General features: G+C 36.4%; 1 protein-coding gene across 1 annotated transcript in view; it reads right to left on the bottom strand.

Annotated features, from left to right (window-relative positions):
* The window catches only part of NALCN (sodium leak channel, non-selective), a 140,155-nt gene that overhangs the window by 81,101 nt on the left and 33,461 nt on the right, over positions 1-25,593 (bottom strand). The window contains exons 8-11 of the mRNA XM_053455325.1: positions 22,769-22,920; positions 5,695-5,837; positions 5,483-5,587; positions 3,082-3,168 (exon numbers count right to left, since the gene is read on the bottom strand). Coding sequence (XP_053311300.1) covers positions 3,082-3,168; positions 5,483-5,587; positions 5,695-5,837; positions 22,769-22,920 — 487 coding nt within the window. The remainder of the gene's footprint in view (positions 1-3,081; positions 3,169-5,482; positions 5,588-5,694; positions 5,838-22,768; positions 22,921-25,593) is intronic.

The following is a 25,593-nucleotide window of genomic DNA, read 5'->3' as shown; positions in this document are numbered from 1 at the left end:
AAGATGCCCCAATATGTCTATCAGACATTTGGTAACTACTAACCTCTACACCAGCATCCCCATGAGACTGGTATACGCCTACAAGAAATTTCTCTTCAGAATCAAAGACACTAAGGATCTGGGGCAGAGTCCTAGAGTTCTACATCCTCTGCCTTGGAGCCTCCATTTCTGCAAATTGATAAATGACTTCATCAAAGCTAATTTTATGTTTACTATATACCGAGTCAGGAATTGATGGTGGTACAAGATAACTCCCATCACTATATACTGAGCCAGTCATTGTCGTATACATTAACTCTTATCACTATATACTCAGCCAGACATTGATGGTGGTACAGCATAACTGCCATTACTATATACCAAGCCTGACACTGATGGTGGTACAGCATACCTCCCAGCATTATACACAGAGCCAGACATTGGTGGCTGTACATTATAACTCACATCACTATATACGAAGCCAGACATTCACAGTCTCTCATATGCTTACTCATGCACTCTTACAATGTCTTACTACCTTTACCACACCCCTGCCCGTGGAGATGCGCACGGAGACAGAAGATTACAGATTAAGAATTGAAGGTGGAAGATTGAAGATTCAGAAGCAGAAGTGGTCGGCAGAAACAGTAGGGGGACATTTAGAAAGCATGAGAGGGAACGTGAACAATAATCAGCATGAGAGAGTGAGTGACAGTGTGAGAGAGTAAATGAGAGTGAATGTGGGCACTGGCCAATAGATTTAATTCCCAAATTAAAAATGCCCCCCCTCCATTTTAGGCCCAACTGAAGGGGAGGGAATTAAATTTGTTGCCCAAAAACAAATGGGCCAGAAATCTACCAAAAAATGAAGTCTCATGGTCAAATTCCCACTGTAGTCCGCAGTTATTAAAAAGTCCTTGTTAGCCCAAGTGAACAAATCTGTACAAATCTTTGCCCAGGGTTTTTTTTGTTAATATCATGTGGGTGGAGTGTTTCTCACTGTGTTTGTCTTCCCAACATTGGCATATACTACACTTCTCGATAAAAAGTTTTTAACTGTTTGTTCATTCCATGTCAATACACACACTTGTGTGGTCTTCGTAAAAATCCTTCTACACGAATATGGAATGGATTCTGTGCATTAGGTCTTGTCTCAGACCTTCAGGTATAACCACTCTTTCACTCTTAAAGATGAATTCATGCTGTATTGACAAAACATATCTTATATTGAAAAAAGGAGAAGAACCCACGGAGACGTTTTTATATTCAGGCTAGCCTTCTCCAATTATATTTTTTTTCAAAAGTTCTAGTGTCTTGTTGTTTTCTGTGCATGCTTGTATTGATTGGAGCCATTCTTGTGTTAAGGGCAAGTATTACATCATATTGATAGTCTTGATTCCTACTTGCGGTTTTATTGCAAAAAAAGGTCAACCGAGGGCATCAGTAAGTCTTTTCAAGGACAGTAGCAGATGGTGAAGTCATACTTATGCAGTCTAAGCAACATACACTGCAACTTTTGTTATAATTTCTGAGGGCTTGTGATTAGAATGCACTACTACAGGTGGACCATAAGCATACTGATGAAACTTTTCCATCCTGAACAACACAGCTAACAAGGCTGAATATTAATATGATATGGTCTGCATTGGAGAAGCTGGCAAGACAGGACTGTAGACACAACCCATAAGGGTACTGTGTGGCCCTTTGTGGCCCCTACCAAGACATTATAGTTCGCCATATGTTGTATGGTGACGGATGCCTGATTTAAAGATCTTAAGAGGCGATCAACAAACTGACGCGATGTCTAACTTCCAAAGAATTGCACACCTTGCAAAGGGGGCCTTTTACCTCTCAAATAACCCGACAAACCAATACATGTGGGGTATCACTGAACTCAGGCAATGTTGCTGACAGTGAAATTTACCAGGAGCAGTAAAGTTATACCAAAAGTACAATGTGTGTGGAAAAATAAAACCACAAAAAAATTACTACCACATACTTTGACAAAGACCGGTTCTAGAATTAGTGCATGGAAACAGTTAAAAGACAGCATTTGAAATACCTTGGGGTGTCTAGCTTTAAAAAATATATGGTTTGGTTGAGTAAATAGCATTGGCCGGCTTCAAAGATGTCTTAACCTGTAAGGACAATGGGCGGTCACTAAACCCATTGAATTTGCATTTTGTCATTAAGGGGTTAAATAGCACATGGTAGAAGAATGTTTTTTGAAATAGAAAAACACTACTTGTATTTATTGCCCTATAACTTGCAGAAAAAAAATCTAAAAAAATAAAAGCATTGGGTATTTCTGAACTCAGGACAAATAGTAGAATCTATTTAGCAGTTTTTTTCTTCATTAGCTTTTATAAACAAGTAAAAGATTTCTCAAGTAAAAGTCATAAAAAGCTGGAGAAACAAAAAGAGACAGAAAGCTGGAAAGATTGAGGAAACTGAGGCTAACATACAGTAAGTTTCAAGTTTTTACAATACCTTGTTTAGTGGCATTCAGTGCATATGTCTTTTTAGCAGTAGTGATGGTTTACATTAAAGTACAGCTAGTAGTTCAGTCTTTTGCGTATCTTTTTATTGCAATGCAATCTCTTAATTTTGGGTAGATCCCGCTGTGCAGAAAGCAAAGTGGGGCCTGGGTCCTTGAGTATTTCCAGTGTGTTTGAGAGGGAAAGTGTGGCAACCATCGTGGGTGCCATTTTAGTATCACTTTTAAGTTTGCAAATTTAATGGTTAACAATACCCACTTCAATATTAAATCCACAGAAATATTACTGGCACCATAATGTATTGTTAAAGGTTTTCTGATAACGCTACTCTTTGAAGATTTCTCACTGTTGAAAGTTGATAACAGCTATACAAAATAACCCTCCCTGATATTAAATAAAATGTTTTCCTTGCCACCCAATTTCCTCTTCCAGTTTAGTGGAAAAGACTTGTCCAGTATCATGTTGCCAAGGTAACAAGTGGGTAAGTGTTATTTCTAAGGTAGTACAGATGCCTGGTATTTCTGTTACTACCAAAATTACATTTTGTTCGTTTTTCTTTACTAAAAACATACAATGTAATAAATGCATTTGGAAAATACAGTACCTGTAGGCATGCTGGAGCTCTACCCTGGGGCTTGTTGACATCTACAGCGACTAGTTGCCATCCTCCAGCTGAATCCTCATGAAACATCTTTAAAAAAAATTATACAAATGATTATGTATTTTCAATCCTATATTTTGGTAATGCCATGTTGCTGGCCTTGACTGTTCTCTGTGGCCCTGAATGCTCATACTCCACATTCTATGAGTCACATTCTTGTTAGTTACTACTGCCCTATTCTTCTCCATATGTTAGGACCTGGCTTTCACATGACTTCTGAAGCCATTCAACAGGAGACAGATATTTTTTATAAAGCCTGAATGTTTTGGTATTTCATTGCTCTTCTCTATTTGTATATTTTTATGTGTGGCAAATTTTAGATCAACTCAAATCTAAATAAGCAAGGGGTATTTCCCACATTTTGCAGCTACAGTAGATTTCACATGTGAACTTTATATGCATCAAACAATATTCTACATGTTATATATTTATTCATGAATTTCTTTATTGAAGATATTTTTTTCCTCTATGTTGACATGCCTTGAAATTTCACAGCTAAACAGCCATACATACCCCCAAGGGACACTGATCCAGATTATATGACCGTAAGCAAATATTGTGTTTTAAAATGTAGGGCCTTTCTGCCAAATTAGGTAATTAAAATTTTAAGAAAAAAATGAAGGGAGATGCATATTACTCCAGAGAATAAAACAATATCTTGTCCAGGTACCTACAAGCTATTTGGTAAAAATATTACTGTCCAAATAAATTTAAATCCACAGTACAAACAATCTACAATTCTATATTCCTTTAGGCTGACCCTATCAGGACCGGGGGTTTTCATACTCCAATGACAGTTTGTTATTTGTCACTTTTACTATATGATTATTAAACCATGATTCCCTTTTTTCATATGTGATGTATCCGCACAAATTATACATCCTTTTGTTCAGTAAAAGGTAGAGCCTTTTTTTTAAATCACAGAAATACATAGTACACAATATGTATTCATACTAATGTGTAAAAAACGTATACCGAATAAAAATATACAGCCGAACAATGACCCCACATTCTCTAATTACAGTAATCCTCCACATACATTCGTGTACATATTATATTTATATATATCATGGGTTTTTTTTTAATACTACTGGCTTAAGGGGTTTAAGGTTAGTAAAAAAAATATAAATATATCTCACTTTTTACTTGTAGTGGTAGGGCTAAGGAATCGTGTGGCCCTTTTAAAAAATATTATTTATTATCTTTTTTTTTGTTTGTTTCCAGGGCAATTTTTATAGATATCCCTTTGAGGATCTCTCTCCTATGTATGATGATGATGCCAAAGTTACATCACTGGGCTCACTCGGTTTATTTATTTATATTATTTTTGTTTGTTTGTTTTAGGTTTTGTTACTTTTATTTTACTTTAAGAGAAACAGCAGGGAGATAGAAAGGAGACGGGAGAAAAAAGAAAGAAAGGAGATAAAGGAGGGAAGAGAATAGCAATAAAGAGATGCGATAAGAGCAAAAATTTGAGGAAAGATGAGCAAAAGGATATTAGAGATAATGGAAAACCTTTTCACTGCTTGAGAGTGATTACATTTGGATCCCCCAACCCATGCAGACCGCAATACTGTAGCTTAACCTTCCTTAGACACACAGGTGCAGGCATGCAAGTTCACTCCCTCATCCATGCTACATGTCATCACTCCCTCCGCATGTGTTCCGTGTGTTTTAGGTCCCTGTTAAGACTGCCCAATTCTCCTCCTGTGGAATGCAGACTAATGTGGACACTGGCCCAGCGAAGTGGATATAAAAAGGTCAGTCCGAAACCCAGGACCCACCTGATTCTTCCGGGCGTATCCAGATTTCAACACGGGGGGGTGTGGGGGGGTTTGGGGCTAACCACTGCTATTGTCTAAGTCTAAACTGGTATATATAATACCGCTAACATAAGGTAACCAAATGTCCCCAATTTCAGGTGAAATCCTCTGACTCTCAAAAGTAATCATAAAATATAACGATAATGGTCATAAAAAATCACACAATATTGTATTGAATATCTCCCTAAAAATAATATGCTATTAATATATCTCTAAGTAAGCAGGGGGGCAAAGGATGACACATCCACATATTCACATTGTGTCTTAACATTACCTATATAACTGCATACAAAAATGTCCCCAGACTTTGGCAATGTTATTAGTAAAATGTTGAAGATGCACAGAAAAGTTAGTAAGCATATTAATATTTACCAAACACTTCATTAGGCAAAAATATATACACTAAGTCAAAAAATTATGGAAAGTGTAAATTGAACAACTGTGGATCCCTGATATATAAACACCATCTCCTTAAAGACATTAAGATCATTAAATAACATTTGTGACACAGAATGGCTTACCTGTGTAGTTGCTGTTGAAGTTGTGCTGCTTCGGGAGCCCCACATCTGTTGAAACTGAACTCTAATTTCAGCAAAAGTTTCAATTATCACAGCAATGAAGACATTCTGCAAAAAACATGAATGAACAATTAGGATGGATGAAGGGGGGGCTCCAAAATAGTTTGGTCTAATTTTACTTAGCAGGAGTATTTACAGAAGGAATTCTGCATTACCTTAACGAGCCAGGCCAGGAAGAAGATTAAAGTGATGAAATAGAAGTATGAGCGCCATCTAGGGAAGCTGTCAATGGCTCTGTACATGAGGAAAACCCATCCCTCTTGTGAAGCAGCTTCATACACTGTAAATATACTGGTTCCTGCGAAAGAAAAAACATCTCTTTACAAACAGATACAAAAATAATCAAATTGTTTAAAGGATAAGGCAGGCAATAAACTGTTTTAATGGAAGTTAAATTGTAGAAAAATATTATTCGACTCTGTTGGTCGCTCGTACAGACTTTTAAAACCCCAATGCTGCAACTTACCCTGCAGATCCCACTGGTCTCCCTGTTCTATCAGTTAAATGTCCGTACAAGCGACTTTATTGGTCGTTCGTACGGACATTTAACTGATAGAACAGGGAGACCAATGGTATCTGCCGGGTAAGTTACGGCACCAGGAGTTTAACAGTCTGTACGAGCGACCCTATTGGTCGCCAGCAGGGGGCTCGTCTGCCATCAACCATTGGCAGACGAGCTCCCTGCTGACGACCAATAGAGTTGCTCATACGGACATTTAAACTCCTGGGGCCAGAGCTGCTGCGGTACGCATTAACCCCGTATTGACCCCTTAACCGAAAAAAAAGAAGAAAAAACGAACACGAAGAATGTCCACGAACATTCGCCCGAAGAGAAGACAGGAACAGGCGAATATTCGCGGAATACGAAGATTTCCCCCCCCCGAAGACGAGCACGAAGACGAACACGAAGAGCCCCCTGGTGCCCAAGTCTAATATGCAGGCCTCATATGGGGCCGGTCTTGAGGCTGCCCATCTAAATAAACATGTGCTTGTGGCCGCAGCCGCCAATGAAGCTGCAGGAGCAAAATATATTTCGTCCCTGCAGATGCATTGGAGGCTGCATTCATGGGTACACATATAAAAAGGGAGCAGCCTTACTGCCCCTACTTCAAGTAAGGGCAGTTCAGTGATGCCCCCCCCCTCATTGGAGGATCAGGGAGAGGACGTCACTGCAAGCACTGCCGTTTTGGCCGAAGATACCGCCGGGTTATGTCCACAGAGAAAGGGAGGAAGACAGAAGATAGCGGATTGAAGATAGAAGAGAAGAAGAAGCCGAGAAGGTAGGGAAACATTTATAGAAAAAGGGAGACAAAGGTAAATAAGAGATTGAGTGTGTTAGAGTGAATATGGGCACCAGGCAGTGTTGCCGAAAACGAATGGCCCAAAGATGAACCAAATAATTAATCGTTTTGCCCCGTTTGTACCTGTCTACTTTGTACTGGTTTAGAAACATTATTTTTAATTTGTATGTACACAATGCTGAGGGATAGACTTACACTTTTGCAGCGTAAACCAGCCATTAGCACCACAATGTAAATGGCTAGTGGTCTATGAGTACCCTAACCAACTTCTTCACTTGTGTGGAGTTTTTTGCCCTCTAGGTTTCCTTCTCCAAGAAACCCTCTAAATTAATTATAACCTTTTTCCTCCACACATAAGTAAAATTAAGTTATTTTCCTGTAGCGTTATATGTTCTCTTTCCACATATTTCTTTTTATAAACCTTCACATGAAATATTATATAAATATGTAAAGCCAGAAGCTAGAAATGAATAGTGAGCTGTTCCTGCTGAGTACTCCCCCACCTTATTCTGTCTTAAAGTAATCCATACTTATTAATTTTTCTTATGAAGAAATTCAAATGGAATTTCTATCTCATATGATTAGCAATGCTTAACTTAATACCTACAAAATAATAAATCATATAATTTGAAGATTATAAAAATTACTCAGGTTTCTAAATGGAAAATGTATAGACTTATTTTCTGTATTCATTTGCATTATAACACAATGTCCACAATTAATAAAAAGTAACAAAGGAACAAAAAATGTCATAAGTGTAGTAGTATTTTGTAGCCTTTTCTGCTTTGTGTAATTTGTTTTTCAATAACATTGGCACGACACTGAAATCAGTACTATATACACATCCCCAATCATAATAATTTCACTTCATAGTTACTGTATAAAAATAACTCTATATAAATAGTACATAATTTTACAATAATCTCCACAAATACAAGAATATAGAGTAATAAAGTTAACGTTACAATGATCTCTACAAATTATAGTTATAACAAGGCTCTAACCCAAGACAATTTCAACACGCTATAGTTATATCAAGACTAACTCTACAATGAGCTTTGCACATTTACGGCTTTCTAATGCATTATTGAACCCACAGTGGTTGCCTTTGATCTTAGTAGACACGTCCTAATGTTTTTTTTGGTGGCTAAAGACCATTTTGTCTATTTGTGCACTAGGAGTTGAATTTCATTGTGAGTATTTTAGTATATTACATATTAGTACATTTTATCTTGTTAAGACAGGTAATTGAATCAAGTCATGCTCCAAAATGTTCCCCTTCCTCTGCTTATCCCCAACGACTCCACCGGTTTTGGAATCTTCCATGTGTTTTACAGTGAATATTTTGCATAGTTTGGGACAAAAACTGTACAAATAAACTAAAAACAAACTTGCCTCGTTCTTTTAAAGACTCTACAATTTGCACTATTGCACTTTTCCTTTCCTTATTCCACAGGTACACATTTCATTTGATTTCCTACAACATGTTAAAGAGGAACATCTCTATAAATACAAACATTTTTTATTTGCTATTTAAAGATATTATTCAAGGATGGTCCACCTAAGATGTCGTCATAAAATCTGCTTCCGGGTAAGTAACAAAGTAACCTTTTTCATATAAATTTTGAATCACGTGCACTTTTCCATGTTAAGAAGCATCACCTGGCACAGAGTGATTTATTCTTAGTTGTATGCCATGTTAGGGAGACTAAATGGTTCATATCTACCATCAAATTCAATATTTCTAGGTTGAATAGGCGGTAAGGCTTATTAATTTCCAGCGCAACTTTGTTGTTTTTTCAAACAGGCTGAATGGCGTTAAAGAAACAAATTGTGTGTTACTGAAAGAAAATCACCAACGTGATTTCCCCGTGATTTGGTTCTACAATAATTGTACCAATCAGCAGTACTGTAGAGCATATAATTCCTGCTACTTGTAAGAATCTCTGCATGAGCGAAGAAAACTAGGCAATCATGAATACTTGAATGTAGAACTCACACAGCATAATTGTGCAATACATCTATAATCATCTTTTAAAATGAACATACAAAAATGAACATACAATTAGATAATTTAAAGGGTATAGGAAACCAGATGTATTCGATTTTCCAGTTACTCACAGAAATTAATGGCTACATTTAATGTCAAATATATATTTATATATACCTACAAAATGTATTCAAAAAGGATTAAAGGGAAATATTTAGCATTAAGGTTCATGATAACAGTTCTTAGATACTACATAAAAAGGAGGCAAAATCAGAAATAGAAATCTGACAAATCCAGAAATTAATGTTTTAGAAAACAGAAAATCTAATTAAAAAAAATATAGATATGTACAATGTAAAAAAAAAGTCACAATGATTCGGGGAATTGGGGTGTTGTGGCTATAATATATTTATCTTTGCTGACAAAGGGATTTTGCCAAGCTGCTACATTTAATCGTGTCTTTTTCCTGTGTTTGATGTTTATAAGGTAGACTAGGCCACCACTCCATTGAAGACAAATGTAACAACAGGAAATATTTTTGTAAATATGGCAAACCTGAACTCACCAGTAGAGAAAATATAGTATCTGGAGGATAATCCGCATTCAAATGCACACATTACACATTTATGGAAAATGACATCAGGGAAGAGTCTGACGATGTTCGGAGGACTAAAATGGTAACACGGTAAGAGAAGGGTGAGCCATAGTTAATGCACGAGCCAAGTAAGACCCCCCAACCAGTTATGGAGGAGAGGAGGTTTTCTTGGCTCTTAATAATCCCCTTCTGACATACTGGGCCAGCTGGAACAATCTAAACTATGCTGGACAAAAAGGTTTCAGGGAAATGATGGTAAAAAGACAGAATTGGGCAACATGAAAAAAGCCCAGCAGTACAAAGGATATTTCCTGTGTAGTACCAATCACCTAAATAATGTTTCCCTGGTGCTAACAGAAACAATGAAAACAAAAAGAATGCTGTTAGATTATTGATGGACATTTTTAGCTTTACGATCATTTTAATAAACTTAACAATAACCTGCTCTGTAGCTGTGCATGTTTAATAAATGAACTCATCACAACAATCAAGTGACTTTTTTGCAATTGATCTCATCTAACCCTCTAATGCAACACTGTTATTGTAAATAACCTATTTTTCTTGCCAGTTATATTCCCTAAACCTTTAACTCATTACAATAAGCTGGCTGCCTTAACAGAGGGTAATGGAATAGATGATCGCACACAACAGCTGTCAAGTGTTCTTCTTAACGTTAATGGACATCATACCCTAAAAATAGGGTACAATGTGTGTTTCAATATCCACCCTGATATATAATCTGTTTGAAAAGCAGCAGCAAAATAGATTCACCTGAGCAACCTGTAGGAGAATAGGGTAATTCCTATTATCAGAGCTTGGAGTTCAAATTATTATCAAATTGTAACTTTTGTAATTCAATTGTAATATCGTATGAAGCAAATAATGGAGAGATAATTCTGCTATCATGTCTGCAATGTGAATGCAAACACTTGTAACACATTACATTCATTTATATAGCACCAAATGAAGTGATTTTCTTCATGTTTATCTTCAAATGTAGTGATTTTCTTTATGTTTATATTTTTTGCAAGCAATATTTTGTATTAGTATCTTAATCGTTGGTATTACATTGAAGTCCTACTCTTCCATTTTATTCATTTCTGAACAATGTTTATTCTACAAAGCACTGTTCAGGGCCACAAGAGTTTCCAAGCAATTACTTCAAAATGCATTCCAGGTCCCTGAATATCAGACCGGCAGATGGCTTATGTTTCGTTACAAACAGAAGTGACACAAGAAGCGTAAAAATAAATCTTATCCAAAATTTACCTGAGAAGGAAACATTCTTTTAGAAAACAGGTACGTTTTCAGTTAAGAAAGACAACCATATTGGATAACTTGCTGGGTAGTTATTGGCCATTCCCAATCCCCCAACTGTTTAGTCCACTTCCCACCCAATTTGTACTTTAATAAATGCTGCCCCTGCCACATGCAGAGACGACACTGCTTGCAATAAGGGAGATTGTAAAAGTATGGGTTTACTAAATATACAGCAGACATTAGTTTTATACTTTTCATAATTTTGCTAGAATGACCCTTTATTATATTATAAAGTAGGATTTCACAAGGCTCTTCAGACTTGAATAAACTAACATACAGTTTCTTTAATATTCTACTTTTACTTTAGCCTCCTGTTCAATACTGAAAATATTTTTGTATGTTTGACTGGCAGGGTATCTATTTTTTTCCCAATCTTTGGGGGGAACTTGAAATTACACATACACTTTAGAAGAAACTGTAAGCACTAAAGGTATATACTTAACAAAAAAGCATGGTAACATAGTCATTTAGGTTTAAAACAACACAAGTCCATCAAGTCCAACCTTGCTGTTGATCCAGAAGTTAAAAAAAAGCTAAAGCAATTTCTAATTGAACCCCAAAATGGATTTATTACTAGATCAATAAGCTAATAATCAATTACTAATCCTGTCCTTGTAACTAATCATATTCTTCTTTGCAAAAAAGTCTTCTAAGCCATATTTAAAGGCATCTATTGAACTTGATATCACTAAGTATTTGGGTAATGAATTCCATATCTTTATTGTTCTTACTATAAACAACCTTTTTTGCTGCTTAAGATGAAAATTGCTTTCTTCAAGTCTGAATGAATTACATCTTGTTCTTTGCTAAGCCCTATTAATGAATTGCCCCCATATATATTTGTATAATGCTATCATAACCCCTCTAAGATGCCTTTTTCAAATTCTGTAGCCTTTCTTGATAACTAAAGGGGTTCCATTATTCCTATTAATATTATAGCCCAGAATGTCCTTTTCAAGAATAGGCACGCAAACTTGCACTGCATATTCATATGTAGGGTCTTACCATGGACTTATACTGAGGCAAAATTATATTTTCCTCATGTGAGTCAATACCTCTTTTTATACATACCAATATCTTTCTGGTCCCTGCAGCAGCGGCCTGATATTGAGCACTGTTGCTAAGTTTATATATACACAACCCCTTTTCAGATATAATGTAAACATTTGATTATTTCCCAAAATGCGTAACTTTGCAATTGGACAGAGCCATGCTGAACCCCACTTACCCCTTTATCCAATTGGATAATTGTCCATTAACAACTCCCTGAGCTCTACCTTTAAGCCAGTTTTCAACCCAGGTGCAAAAAAACTCACCTAACCCCATCTCTTTTTGTTTGTACAGGAACCTTTTATGACAACCTTGTTTACTTCTTCATAGAACCCAATGAAATTACTTCATGAAACCATGTTGACTCTTACTAATGATATTATTGGACAAAATGTATTCCTTTCTCAAGCTTTCAAATGATTTCCCCACCACTGATGTCAGGCTCTCAGATCTATAGTTACCTAGCTGAGCGTTTAATCCCTTTTGGAATATCGGTACCACGTCTGTTTTACGCCAGTCTTCTGGCACCATACCAGACAATACAGACTCCTTGAAGATCAAAAGCAATGGTCTTACTATTTCTTATCTAAGTTCCTTAAGTACCCCGTGATGTATACCATCCGGCCCTGGGGCTTTAGCTATTTTAACTTTATAGAATTGACAAAATTAGTAATCTTACAAATGTTCTCAGTTACTGGCTGAATAAACATAATAAGAGAATTGTGTTTATTTATTTATAACAAGGATATTATCCAATAGGAAATTTACATTTAAAACCATTCCATTCAATTTCTTTACCAACAAGAGTATTGTAATAGATCACAATAGTGATATAGAAGAGCATAACAAATATAGACTAAAATATGTACTAACAATAAAACATTAAAAAAACTACATTTATGCATGTAAATTCTAATGAAGTCAAAGTGTAACTATGAACTTGTGTTTTAAAAATGTAATCATTGTATGTTTCTTCTGTGTTATGATACTTCTTTGTGGTCTGCTATTATAGTAACCACTAATGAAATTTCATCAATCACTTTATTCAACAGCATACATTGTAAATCTCAACTTCTAGGATCCAAACTCCCCACTCAAAGATATTGTATGAACACAAAAATAAATATGTATCTTAAATTGGAAAACTTACAGGGTTATGGTGTTCCTGGAAAGCAAAACACAAGCTTACATAACCTCAGAGGTCCCAAATGCTTATGCACACTCCAACCCCATACACTTACATATACATAGACTGTATCTCTCCTTTCTCTAGTACCATACATTGACATACACTCATGCACTAACTACCACTCACACACATGCTAACACCTAATTCTAACACACACTCATGCTACCACCATGCAGTAATATACACACTCTAACACAATATGCTAACATACACAGCCATACATACCATACAGTAACACACTCAGACTCGATAGCCATGCAATAACACACACTTAGAATAAGACCATGCACTCACACACACATGGTACATTACAGTAACACACCATGCACTTACACATACACACACCTACTCTGACACCATACATTTACACAAAAATACATATACAAATACCCATCCTCTCTCCCATCATCACTCCAGCTTGCGCAGCTCTCCCACCCTATTCTCCCTCCCCTTACCTCTTGTGGAGTACTGTCTTTACTGCAGCTGTGGCTCATGTAACTCGCGCCCACGGCACCACTGCCCAATTGAATACAAAATGTGTAAATTGATTCCCTGAATCAAAGTCTTTTATGCTTGATCTTTTAGTACTGAAATAAAACCTATTTACTGGTTACTGATTTACATCAAGTTTAAGTGTAATATACACTATATGGACACAAGTATTGGGACACATGACCATTATACCAACAGGGACTTTTATGACATTGCATTTTAAATACAGAGACATTAATATGTAGCTGGTCCCTCCTTTGCAGCTATAACAGTTTCCACTCATGTGGGAAGGCTTTCCACAAGCATTGCGTTGTCCAAAATAGCTTGCTATGGCCCCTTCAGCATACAAAGACATTTTGGATAATGCTATGCTTCCAACTTTGTGGGCAAACTTTCCCACAGATACACTCCAAAATCTTGTGAAAAACCTTCTCAGAAGCGTGGAAGATATAGCTGCAAAGGGAGGGGGGGGGCAACTACATATTAATTTCTATGTCTTTAGAATTTGATGTCATAAAATCCTCTGAAGGTGTTATGGGCAGGTATCCTAATACTTTGGTCCATATAGTGTACATTTACATGGTATGTATCTATAGCTAAATAAGTAGTGTGCAGTAACCATACTAATAAAGTTCCACATACAAAATAAAATAATAAAAATAATTTACCTATTATTTTAGTACATTGGAATACAAATTGCTAATTGTTTTATTCAGAACTACATACAGTAAACACACACAGCAAACATTTTTGCATGTTGCATTTGCACCTTGTAATTTATAAAAAGGTGAAGGCTACTTGGGATGCCAATAACATGAATGTGTTCTAGTTAACCATCAGAGACATTCCAGCTGACAAAGTAACAAAACGAATGCTACTTGCATTCCAATTACAGTGAATTATTCGTTAAGAACAAAAAATGCTTACATGTTTTGTTTTTTAATTTTTTGATGGTAGACTATACATATTTGCAAAAAATGGCACATGGCCTTCCCTTGTGTCTCCTGTAAAAGTTATATAATAATTCTCCCCCCACCTAATGAGAATGGGAGAACACGTTCAATAATCTAAAAACCCTATGAGATGCATGGACCCCCAGCCATGCTTCCCCATTATATCTCCACATATTTTAATGTACCTAGGTGGGTGGCAAGAGGGATAAATCGCCTTGTAACTCTCTGGGGTTCAGAGGCAAATTGCAAATTAGTGACTAGTGTGGCTTATTTATTAAATTCAATTAAATTCCCTTTTTCATTGAATGAGTTTATGAAAATGGATTATGTGTTATTACTGAGCGATACTGTCTTAAAATCAGTTCCCAACAATAAGCTATTGCATTTCCTTAACATGGTAAAATCATCCTGTATTCAGGAGGGATTCAGATACACTAGAAGCATCAGCTAGCTTGATTACATTGCTGATTTTTGCAAAATGAATAATTAGCAGCTGAATCAGATTATGGTGCAGGTTAGGTTTCCCAAGATATGTCATGCAAAAAACACTAAGATATTGATATGTTGATCTGAAATGTGACGCAAAGTATCTTTCTAGGTTTTAAATTCTCACACCTTCCATGATAAACCAAATTCTCACTGTGTGCAACATTAAACAAAAGAGCAACATATTGCAAAATACACACTTCTAGTGTCTCTTCGACATTATATGCAAACATAGTGTATATAATATTTAGGTATAGAGTTGTGCCCTCTATAAAAAAAGAAAAAGAGGAAATTTGATAAATATTTTTATTGGCTAACTGAAGTATAAAACATAGCATACCTATAGAAATATTTAGTCCTCTTCTTCGGACAGAGAGACCTAGATCATTTATCATATGTTTTGATCTACTTAGATGGACTGTGATTCTGATTTACATTCACTAAATGTGAGTTTAAGTGTGTAGTATTTTATTTCTGCCCAAGAAGTTTAATCGATTACCTATTTTAGGGGGTGACCTTCTTTTATATTTAGTTTTAATCGAATCAGGCCCGCAGTCCTTTGGCCCACATGCAAAGCTTTTAATAATCTTTGTGCTTTCATCATATATTATTCAATTAATTACAAACCTGCCCATCATATTCAAAGCTAGTATAAGCAATTCCCATAACGACTTAAACATTGTTGCCTGCACATAAAATCTAATTTCGCTTGTCAATAACTGATACCTTTTCCCAATTATCCAGACACAATGCTGCTACTTTGGTTCTTTTTTTCTGATCACCAAACCTGAAGCTTCTAAACTATTGGATACATATATGGATAAGGGGTAGCTGTGTGTTCCAGTGTATATTATGAGCCAATACAATTGGTTCTTTGGAATTTTAAATAAATTAGGTTTCATTTATTTCACTGAACATAAAAAGTGAACATCGAAAATAAAAAAAATATGGAACAGAATAAAAATAATGCCCTGTTGTTCTAAGTAGCTTCTAGTTTATGCAGCATAACATGCACAAGACATCCTGCATCAGCAACCGAACAATAGCATAAGAACGTATCTATTGTTGTTTGGTTAAATTGCTCTACAACAATATGTTTCTTTTATATAAAACTAATGAGGAGTTATTTTTCTAATATAAGTCTATTTTCATGAAACGCCAGGAAATATAATGGCACTAAGAACACAGGAATATAATAGCACTGAATACAGGATATTATTTCTCTTTGCAAATGCACCTATTATCAAAGCTTTTGGAATCTCAATAATCTAAACTATGATAAGAAAATGCAGAAGATAGACACCGTTGCTGCAACAAAAGAAACAAATTATATTATAATTATGGCTTATATGGTATTGCTGTAGGCTTTCTTTAACACTAACACATTTTATGCTAATTGGGAAATAACTAACTTTTTTTGTAGACAACCTAAGCATCACCAGATGTTCTGTTTAAAAAGTCTGATTAGGAAAACTGCCCATTTTAGAGCAAAACCTCATAGTTTGTTCAACAATGAAGTTGAGAAAAGCAGCTTGATTTAAAATACCCTCTATGGCAGAAAATATCAACTATAAGGTACATTGCCCTCATAGGCTTGACGCTTGCTCCCTATCTAAAAAAAAGTGGAGGGGTCCTCTGGATCTGCATCAGAATGTCAATAAGGATGTTTCTGGACAGAATGTGAAATAAAGGTAAAGTATTGAAGTATTCTGTGAAGAAATTAACATACCAAATTTCCTATAGGGTAGTCTTATATCCAGGCTTTTTTTTCTTAAATTCATATTCAAATTTTGGGGGGTCATCTTATAATTAGGGTCATCTTATAATGGAGCAAATTATATATATATATATATATATATATATATATATATATATATATATATATATATATAAAGAGGTGGCCAATTGCTGCAGGAGTGCAGCAGCTATAAGAACTTTTTTTCTTTTGTTTTTTTTTCTTCTTTTTTTGGAGGGGGCACTAGTCTGTCCCTTTAAATTAAAATTTGAATGAGTATTTATAAATCTGTAGATTGGGAAATAGAATGTATCAATTTAGTATGAGCTAACTTTGTATGAACACCACTAGATCAGTTAAGTGCAGATATTTAAATTGGCTTTAATTAAGGCCTTTTTTTAGTGGTTGTAATGTAATGGATACTAAGCCTTAGAATTCAAAACAACACAGGCCACTGGAAAAAGGTACATGTCCATGTTTTGCTAACATAAAATTACATTTTGATAAAGAAGTAAATAACAGCTAGTTTACTATACATCCAAAACTACTATAGGGATAAACACACATTTTTTGGATATATATATATACATCGTCTTTTCAAAGCTTTTTTAATGAATTAAAGTTAAGACTTAGATCAGTGGCAAAAAGCACAGCTATATAATCATGGCATAATGTGTAATTATAGTGTAATTATATTTCTTCAAATACTCAGATAGGAAAGAGAGGAAGGCTTATCAGAGCTCAGCACACCTGTATAATCAAAGTAAATACTTATGAAAATATGGATGTCATAAAAAAAATGGGGTATGTAGAAGCATTATTAAACACTCATCTACAGATACCAGACAAGCCAAAAGGCTTGTTGTTCCCTCAGAAATCTCATGGTGCTGCCACAGCCACAAGGGATTCTGGGTAGGTGCATGCAAATAAGGTCAACAATTATCACCTTTTGCCTCTATACTCACTTTATACATGGATCCCTTGAAAGTAATTGCCCGCTGTACAAGACAGCCTTTAGACAAAACTCGTGAAGAGGTGCAATAGCCAGATCACCACTCATGGACAGCTGTTTCGTGATACTGGCTTAATACTTGAGGCTTGGGGTAACAAAGAAATACCATTACATAAGTTATGGTGGGTAAAGGTGATGGAAAACCCTTCCACTAAAATTTCTGAGGGAACATGCCTTACGGAAAAAAAAATTCTGAAGTAATACTGCAGTTTTTTGGACATGAAAAAACTGCAATACTGCACTTTTACTGCAGTATTACTGCACATTTACTGCAGTTTTACTGCATTTGTACTTCACTGCACTGCAGTTGTACTGCAGTTATTTTTGTACGGAAGTACAAATGCAATAAAGCTGCAGTACATTGAAGTACAACTGTATGTTTGCAATATATAAAAAAAGTGCACTAAATGTGCAGTAATACTGCAGTACAACTGCAGTACAGTGAAGTACAAATGCAGTAAAAGTGCAGTATTGCAGTTTTTTCATGTCCAAACAAACTGCAGTATTACTTCAGAAAAACTGCAGTAATTTTTTGTAAGGGGCAACAAGCCTTCTGGCTTGTCTGATATCTGTAGATGAGTGTTTAATAATGCTTCTACATACCCCTACATTTTAGTGGAAGGGTTTTCCATCACCTTTTACCCACCATAACTTATGTAATAAAATAAATAAACATTTATTAAAAGTAGATATATTATTGGTAACATGCTGCAGAACTACACAATGCTATATATGTTTTTGCAATATACACTATATGACCAAAAGTACAGTATGTGGACAACTAACCACCATACCCATATGGGGTTGTTGGACATCCCATTCCAAAACCATGGTTGTTAATATAAAGTCCCCCCTTCTTTGTGGCTATAACACTCTTCTAGGAAGGCTGTCCAAAAGAGTGTTGGAATTTGTGCCAATTCAGCCAAAAGAACATTTGTGAGATCAGACACTGATGTTGGACGAGAAAGCCTGACCTGCAATCGGTGATCCAATTAATCCCAAAGGTAAACCCTGCATGTAACCTAGAAGAGGGCGGCTAATTGACAACTACCAAAAAATACCGAATGGGGTGGGAAGCAAATACAATAATTTTATAGCAAGATAGGAGGCTTGATATTATGTTTAAACTTCTTTTACTACTCCCCATAGCAGCAAAGCAGAAAAAAACTATATAGCAATTGAATAGTTATTTTTTTTACCGTTATAGAATCTCAATTTGGCCAATAGTATTATAACAGAGTACATATGAAGTGGGGGAGAAAATGGCAGGTTCATTTGCACTAAAATCTTATGCCAAAGAGGTGAACTGTTGTATGCTGTTGAAGATGGACAACAGCGCTTAAGTACATAAACCGTTTGGGAGGAAAGAAATCAGAACCTTTAGCTAGTTTGGCAAAATACTTTTGGCACTTTTGTTTTTATGGACGCATTACCCTCCAGGCAGAATATATTCCTGGCCTCTCAAACACAATTGCGGATTGGAGCGCCAGAAATGTAAAAGATTCCAGCGACTGGAAGCTTCACAAATTAGTTTTCCATCAAATTTCTTCAATTTAGGAACCATTTCATGTGGACCTTTTTGTTGTAGACCTGATCAAGAATCCCTCTCAGTGGATGCTTTTCTTCATGACTGGTCTAAGGGGAAAAAATACACCTTCCCACCATTGCCCATGATCCCCAGAATTGTTCTTATGGTCAGGAATCAAGGGGTAACAATATGTACACAACCGCCTCCTTAATCTGCCTCCCAGAGACAACAGGGTCAGCAAAGGGATTAACAATACAACAGGGTCCCAACCTCCACTATCTATTACTGGCCGAAATCAGTTCCAGGGATGGCTTGGCCGGGGTAAATGTCTGTAGTGATGGAACTGGGGGGGGGGGATACTGACTTATACAACATATCAGTGCACCATGGGGTGGGGCAGAAGAGTCTGACATTAAACTGAAACAATGGCGGACACTCCCTGGTTGCATATTGTGGCTTTCTGCCCGATATAATCCCCTCAACAAGTGATGGGATGATATACTTCTGGGGCAGACACATGAGTCTTTACAAAGCCAGGGCCCATAGTCGGTAGGGAGGAGGCTGGCTCTCAGGCCTCTTCAGTGGCCTCAGTGATGGAGGGCTCTGTCACATTATCCCTCCCTCACTTGAGTTACTAACCCTCCCTTCTTTTCTCTCCTTAGATTAAGTTTTGGGGCAAGAGGTTGAAGTTTACTAATTTATCCAGATGGTGTTTTTTTCCAGTTTCTGCATTCAGTTGATGGTTAGACACAGAACCAGCAACAGAAAGAGGATTTATGGATGCTGGTGTGTGTGGGGGTTATATATCCACAATATTATCACACTATTGGCTCAATTGAGATAACTATTCAGTTGCTGTATACTTTTTTTATTCTTTTCTGCTATGGGGAGTAGTAAAGTAAGTTTAAGCATAATATTTGCCTCCTGTCATTAATAAAATCATTATGTTGTATCACAATATTAGCAAAATCACCCAATTACTTACAACTTTTGACTGTGCCATGGTACCATGGGGAGAAGTGACTAATGCTTGGCATCGCTTAAGGCATGTTAACAGATGCTAGTGTTGTTGCAACAAGATGTTTTAACTAAGCTAACCACAAAGTTGAAGAATCCAAGCAAAATTATCAAATATTTTCCAAATGCAAATTTAAATACTTTTAATTTGGTGAAACACTGATGTCATAATTTCCTTAACATATTTTTATGGAGAGGTACGATATGTTACTAAGAATAATGTAATGCACAAAATGTAAAATCAGTCATTTAACATAAATCAATGTAAGTAAAGTCCAATACAAGGTGGTGTTGTAACTCCTATTTGGGCTGGCAGAAGCATTGTATGCACTCTCCACCGATGGATAATGGGAAATAAATGCCCTGGCTCTCATAGGAGTGGGCTTGATGTCTAGTGAAAGTGGCAATATGGGGAACTAAAAAGGAACATTAAATACAAATAAGAATACACATGGTTTTCAGTGCAAAATTCAAGAATGGCTTTATTTTACATATGACAGTTCCCTTTTAATATGAAACCATTTTAAATCATGCAAAATACCATTTTGCTTTATTTAACTCCGTCAGACCTTTCTCAGAATACTATGTCACAGTATTTTAAAGTTTGCCTGAACTTGTCACTACATCTGAACTGTCTGATCTTCAGCTGAAAACATTTGTTGCATCCTATAAACTCCATCCAGTCCATTCTTTGTCTGGCCGTATTATTCAATAGACAGTACAATTCACATATAGTGGAGAAGCTATAACCTGCATACTTACCATATACAGCCTTAGCTTTAAAGCTGCTGTCCCGCTTAGCCAAAACATGAATTCCACTCTCTAGTATTATAAGCAAGTGGACCTTAGAATACCTGTGTTTTATTTTTTAACATGTTAATCACATATTAACAACACAGGAACTTTAACCCCTTGTTTACTAGGGATATGTTGTACCCTAAAACCTGAAACCTTATTCATATTTTACCATACATTTGTTCAAAAAAGGTTCCCTTTTTTCATTCTAAATGCCCCAAAATGCATTAATTGAAATATAACAAGGAATACATTGCCGTTAGGTGATAGTGAACCAAGAATAACTCACAAAACCATGGTATTCCCCTAAGAGCATTTGACACTCGAAATACAGTAATTTGTTCACTTACTGTGACTCTTCAAAAAAGACTTTTTAGGATTAGGATAAATCCAACAAAACCTAGTTAGATTAATCTTCATATTAATGTAATACTTCACATGCTGTCAGCCAGCCCACTGGGGCCTACCTGAGGCACATGAGTTGGAACTTCTAGACAGGATAGATGCCAGCCAGGAAGCTGCAGAACAGGCAGGGTCAGGAACAGGAGGTGGGGTCGCAGAAAACAAGCCTTCAGGTTTTTGAAGGTTACAGACCATCAGTCGGAAGATACCCAACCACCATTTCCAATCATGAAATTTTCAGTTTATTTTTCTCGGCTTGAGTCTCATTAGGGTATAGTTTAGCAACTCATCATCAGTCAATGACCGACCAGCTATCAGAACCTTAATAGTAGTATTAATGTGAGGCTTCCATACTTGATAGAAAACCTTGAAATTAAACAGTGATGGCACCAGCAAACTACCTCGTGAGAAGCAGTCCGCTGGACCAGGAATCATTAGGTCTGTGCGTGAACACAAACAATGCTATTAAAGGCATAACGTTCTATAGTGTCAGTATAAGTGTTAAGGCACACCTATTTATAATAATATATGTCATGAGAGGTTTTATTTGCAACCACGCGCTACCTAGTAGTCAGAGTGATAAGTGGCATAACAAATATTACAACTGAAAGACATACTAGCAACCTCATAACGCAAGGGACAACAATTTTATCCAGTTGAGAGCTATCCACTGCAAAAGGTAACTTGTTAGTCCACTTTGATGTTATTGTTTATGGCTACATATGAGATAATGAGAAAAATCTCTTTCCCTACATACTCCTGAATGCTTTTCATACTAAGAGAACACCATAATAATTATCAGGTTGTTTTCAAACTAGACAACCCCAATATCATTTTCCTCAAACAAGCCACACAGTTAATAATTATTTAATAATACTTTCCCATAACTATTTCCTAGATCGAGTTTTCAGCTTAAACAGGTTTTGAAGTACTCTCTCTGCTCACCATACCTGTGCTCAAATACCCCAAAAGGTACACTTATGCTAAGAAACAATGCAATGTATTTTCTATGCCCAATGGTTCTGAATTACAATATTAGATTTATTTCCATAAAAGGATAAGACACAGACTCTAAACAATGGATAAACATATATAAATTATTTTAGCAAAAGTAAAGTGTAAAACTACTTATTCACTTGAGAATTCCACACTGGGGATTCAGATGTCTCTTAGATTATTGTACGAGGACTATTTTATATTAATATAGACATTAAATACTAAATGAACTCATTATACACTATATCACATATGAGCTCAAACTTCCTGAACCGGAATGCACTTTCCTAAAAAAAGAATTGCTTTGATTCAGGATATTTGTGCCCAATGGATAAACTGAAAAAAAGTAATCAGGCAATTTGACATACCTATCTCATTAAAGCCACTGTAGCCAAGCTCTTGCCTAGTCAGCCCAAGGTTTTCAAGGTCCATGCATTTAAAGCCTTGGGGACACTGATAACCTTCTCCCTCTGGTGAACAGTGAGTGTCTGGAATGGCTAAATTATTCCATGTCACGTTTCTAAAAGGAAAGAAAAGAAATGTCAGAAAAAACTTTTCAAAAATGATATTAAAAATGCATAGTTCAAATTTATATTAAAAATGCATAGTACCCTTTATTGTTGAATAAATGTAAAGTGGGCTTGGTCTTATGGTATCATGCAACTTGTCATAGTTTTAGAAATGGAATTTATATCCTAAATTTGTATGTAGCATACTTCTATGTACATTTTTCATATCAAAATAGATACATAGTAACAGTAATTTAAGTTAAAAAGCTCAACATTGTTTTTGATCCAGAAGAAAGCAAAAAAAAAATCCATTAAAGCGATTTCCAATTGCATCTAAAAAGGGGGAACATTTCTTTGTGACTCCAATTATATCCCTGTATAGTCTTCTTTGCTAAACAAACTCATTTGCCCACAGCTAAAAGTATCTATTGAATTTGGTATCACAACATTTTTGAGTAGTGAATTCTACATGATTATTGTTCTTACTAAAAAGAACCCTCTTTTGCTGCTTTAGGTGAAAATTCCGTTCTTCAAGCCTGAATGTACAAACACATCCAATGTACATCTTTAAAGGAAAATTATTCACAGAAGTGCAAGTGAGACGTAATTCTTTTAAAACAAAAACCGTCAGGAACTCTGTTTAATAGCGTAAGTTTTGCTATAGTTACTAAATAAAACAAATCCTACCCTCTGCAACTTATTTCCCTGGAAAATCAGAATTCCACTTTAGACTCTCCATGGTTACCGGTTCTGAAGTTTATGCTTGTACACTTGATTCTATAACTTCCCGCTTTCTTAACTGGTTGTCATATATCCATGCTGACACTTACATTTAATTCCTCATCACCCACTGGCTTTTTTCACTCCTCTTTCAAACACTCAATAGTATCTTACTGTAGCAGTCCCTATGGTCAGCCAGTAGATAGACCATTGGCTGACCCAGAGGGTTCTTCAACCAATAATAGTCATTTACACCTTTGGTTTTAAGTCTCTAGGTCTGTGAACACAGGACTTAATGCTGCACCCAATGAAGAACCTAAGGAAATCCCTACAAAAACGAAGGTCAGGTCAAAGGGCTGGACAGACTAACTACAAAAGCAAGCTAAGAATTAACCAAGTGAGTAGGGCAGGCAGAGTTCTAACAAGTTCAATTATGAAAGCAAACGTTGGGGCAGGCGGAGTTAGTTCATGTAATGTCACAAGAAAAGCTGTCAATATCCACTGGATGTGACAGCGATGTATGGCTATTAGAATGCATGCAGAACAATGCATCAAGATGCCACCAAAGACACCCAATGCGTACATTCACAGGTGAGGACTAGGCACTAAGACAGGCATAGGAATGCATCTAAGGCATAGCAGGGGCTAAGACAAAACCAGATGATGCCCCCTAACATGAAAAAAAAAAGATAAGGTCCTGACACTCCCTTCTCGAGAAAGTTCATCAGGCTCCCCAACCTTCTCTAACTCCCACACTTTATCACTACCCCTTCAGCATACCAATACATTTTGGACAATGCCATGCTTCCAACTTTCTGGGATCAGTTTGGTGAAGGCATGACTGTGCTCCAGTACACAGTCATGTAAGGTCCATAAAGACATGGTTGGATAAGTTTGTTCCCTGACCTCAACCACATTGAACACCTTTGGAATGAACTGGAACAAAGATTCTGAGCCCGGCTTTCTCATCCAACATCAGTGCCTGATCTCACAAATGCTCTACTGGATGAATGGGCAAGAATTCCTATAGAAACACTCCAAAATCTTGTGGAAAGCTTACCCAGAAAGGTGGAAACTGTTATAGCTACAAGGGGGGGGGGGGGTCAACTACATATTAATGTCTATGCATATAGAATGCAATGTCATAAAAGTCCCTGTTGATGTGGCAGTCACCAGAATCAGGAATCTGCACTCACTCCCCACAGGAACTCAGGTGCTTAGCTGTGCCAGGAAGGGCCAGCTCCCCGGTAAATCAAAATAGAAAAAGGCTCCAGGCACTCAAGGGTTCCATCAGGCAGATTTATTGAAAGAGACGAACAACAACGTTTTGACCTCACGATGAGGTCTTTATCAAGTTGTTGATGTGACAGTCAGGTGTCCTAATACATTTGTCCATATAGTTTATGTACACAAGTGCATTATCTCTTTGTATATATAGTTAACCCCTAATGGTACCTCCACATAAATATCCTTCTTATTTATTTTTAAATGGTATAATTGGTATAATAAAGAGGCCAATATTGTTCCTTACAATAAGGCCTATAAAGTTGTGTAATGCACTACCTATTGAGGCACAAGTACTGTGGAGGCTTTGAACAATAAAATGTATTGCTTTTTTGGAAATGAATAGTATTCAGTGGTAAACACAGCATGATAAACATTCTCTTAAGCAACTAATCAATGACAAGTAAAATGCTCCTATTGGAATCAATTAAATTGCTTTTCACACAAGCGTATGGGGGCTCTCATAAGACCCTCCTAGACTTTTCACGGATCCAGCACTGACTGGGAGTAAATCATGCGGCAAATACATGGAGGGGCAAATGCATTTAGGGGATTCTACAGGACAACTCATGTATTTGCAAGACAGGGAAAGGCCAGGACAATAGGACTTAGATGGTCAGAGACTTTGATATTAAACTTCACATATAGGCTGATAGATAAGTGGAGCAGCTTTCAAGTGG

This window comes from Spea bombifrons, chromosome 2 (genome assembly GCF_027358695.1).
Source record: "Spea bombifrons isolate aSpeBom1 chromosome 2, aSpeBom1.2.pri, whole genome shotgun sequence".
In the NCBI taxonomy this organism is placed as follows: domain Eukaryota; kingdom Metazoa; phylum Chordata; class Amphibia; order Anura; family Pelobatidae; genus Spea; species Spea bombifrons.
Note: the sequence above shows the minus strand (reverse complement) of the source record. Positions and strands in the feature narration are given on the sequence as shown.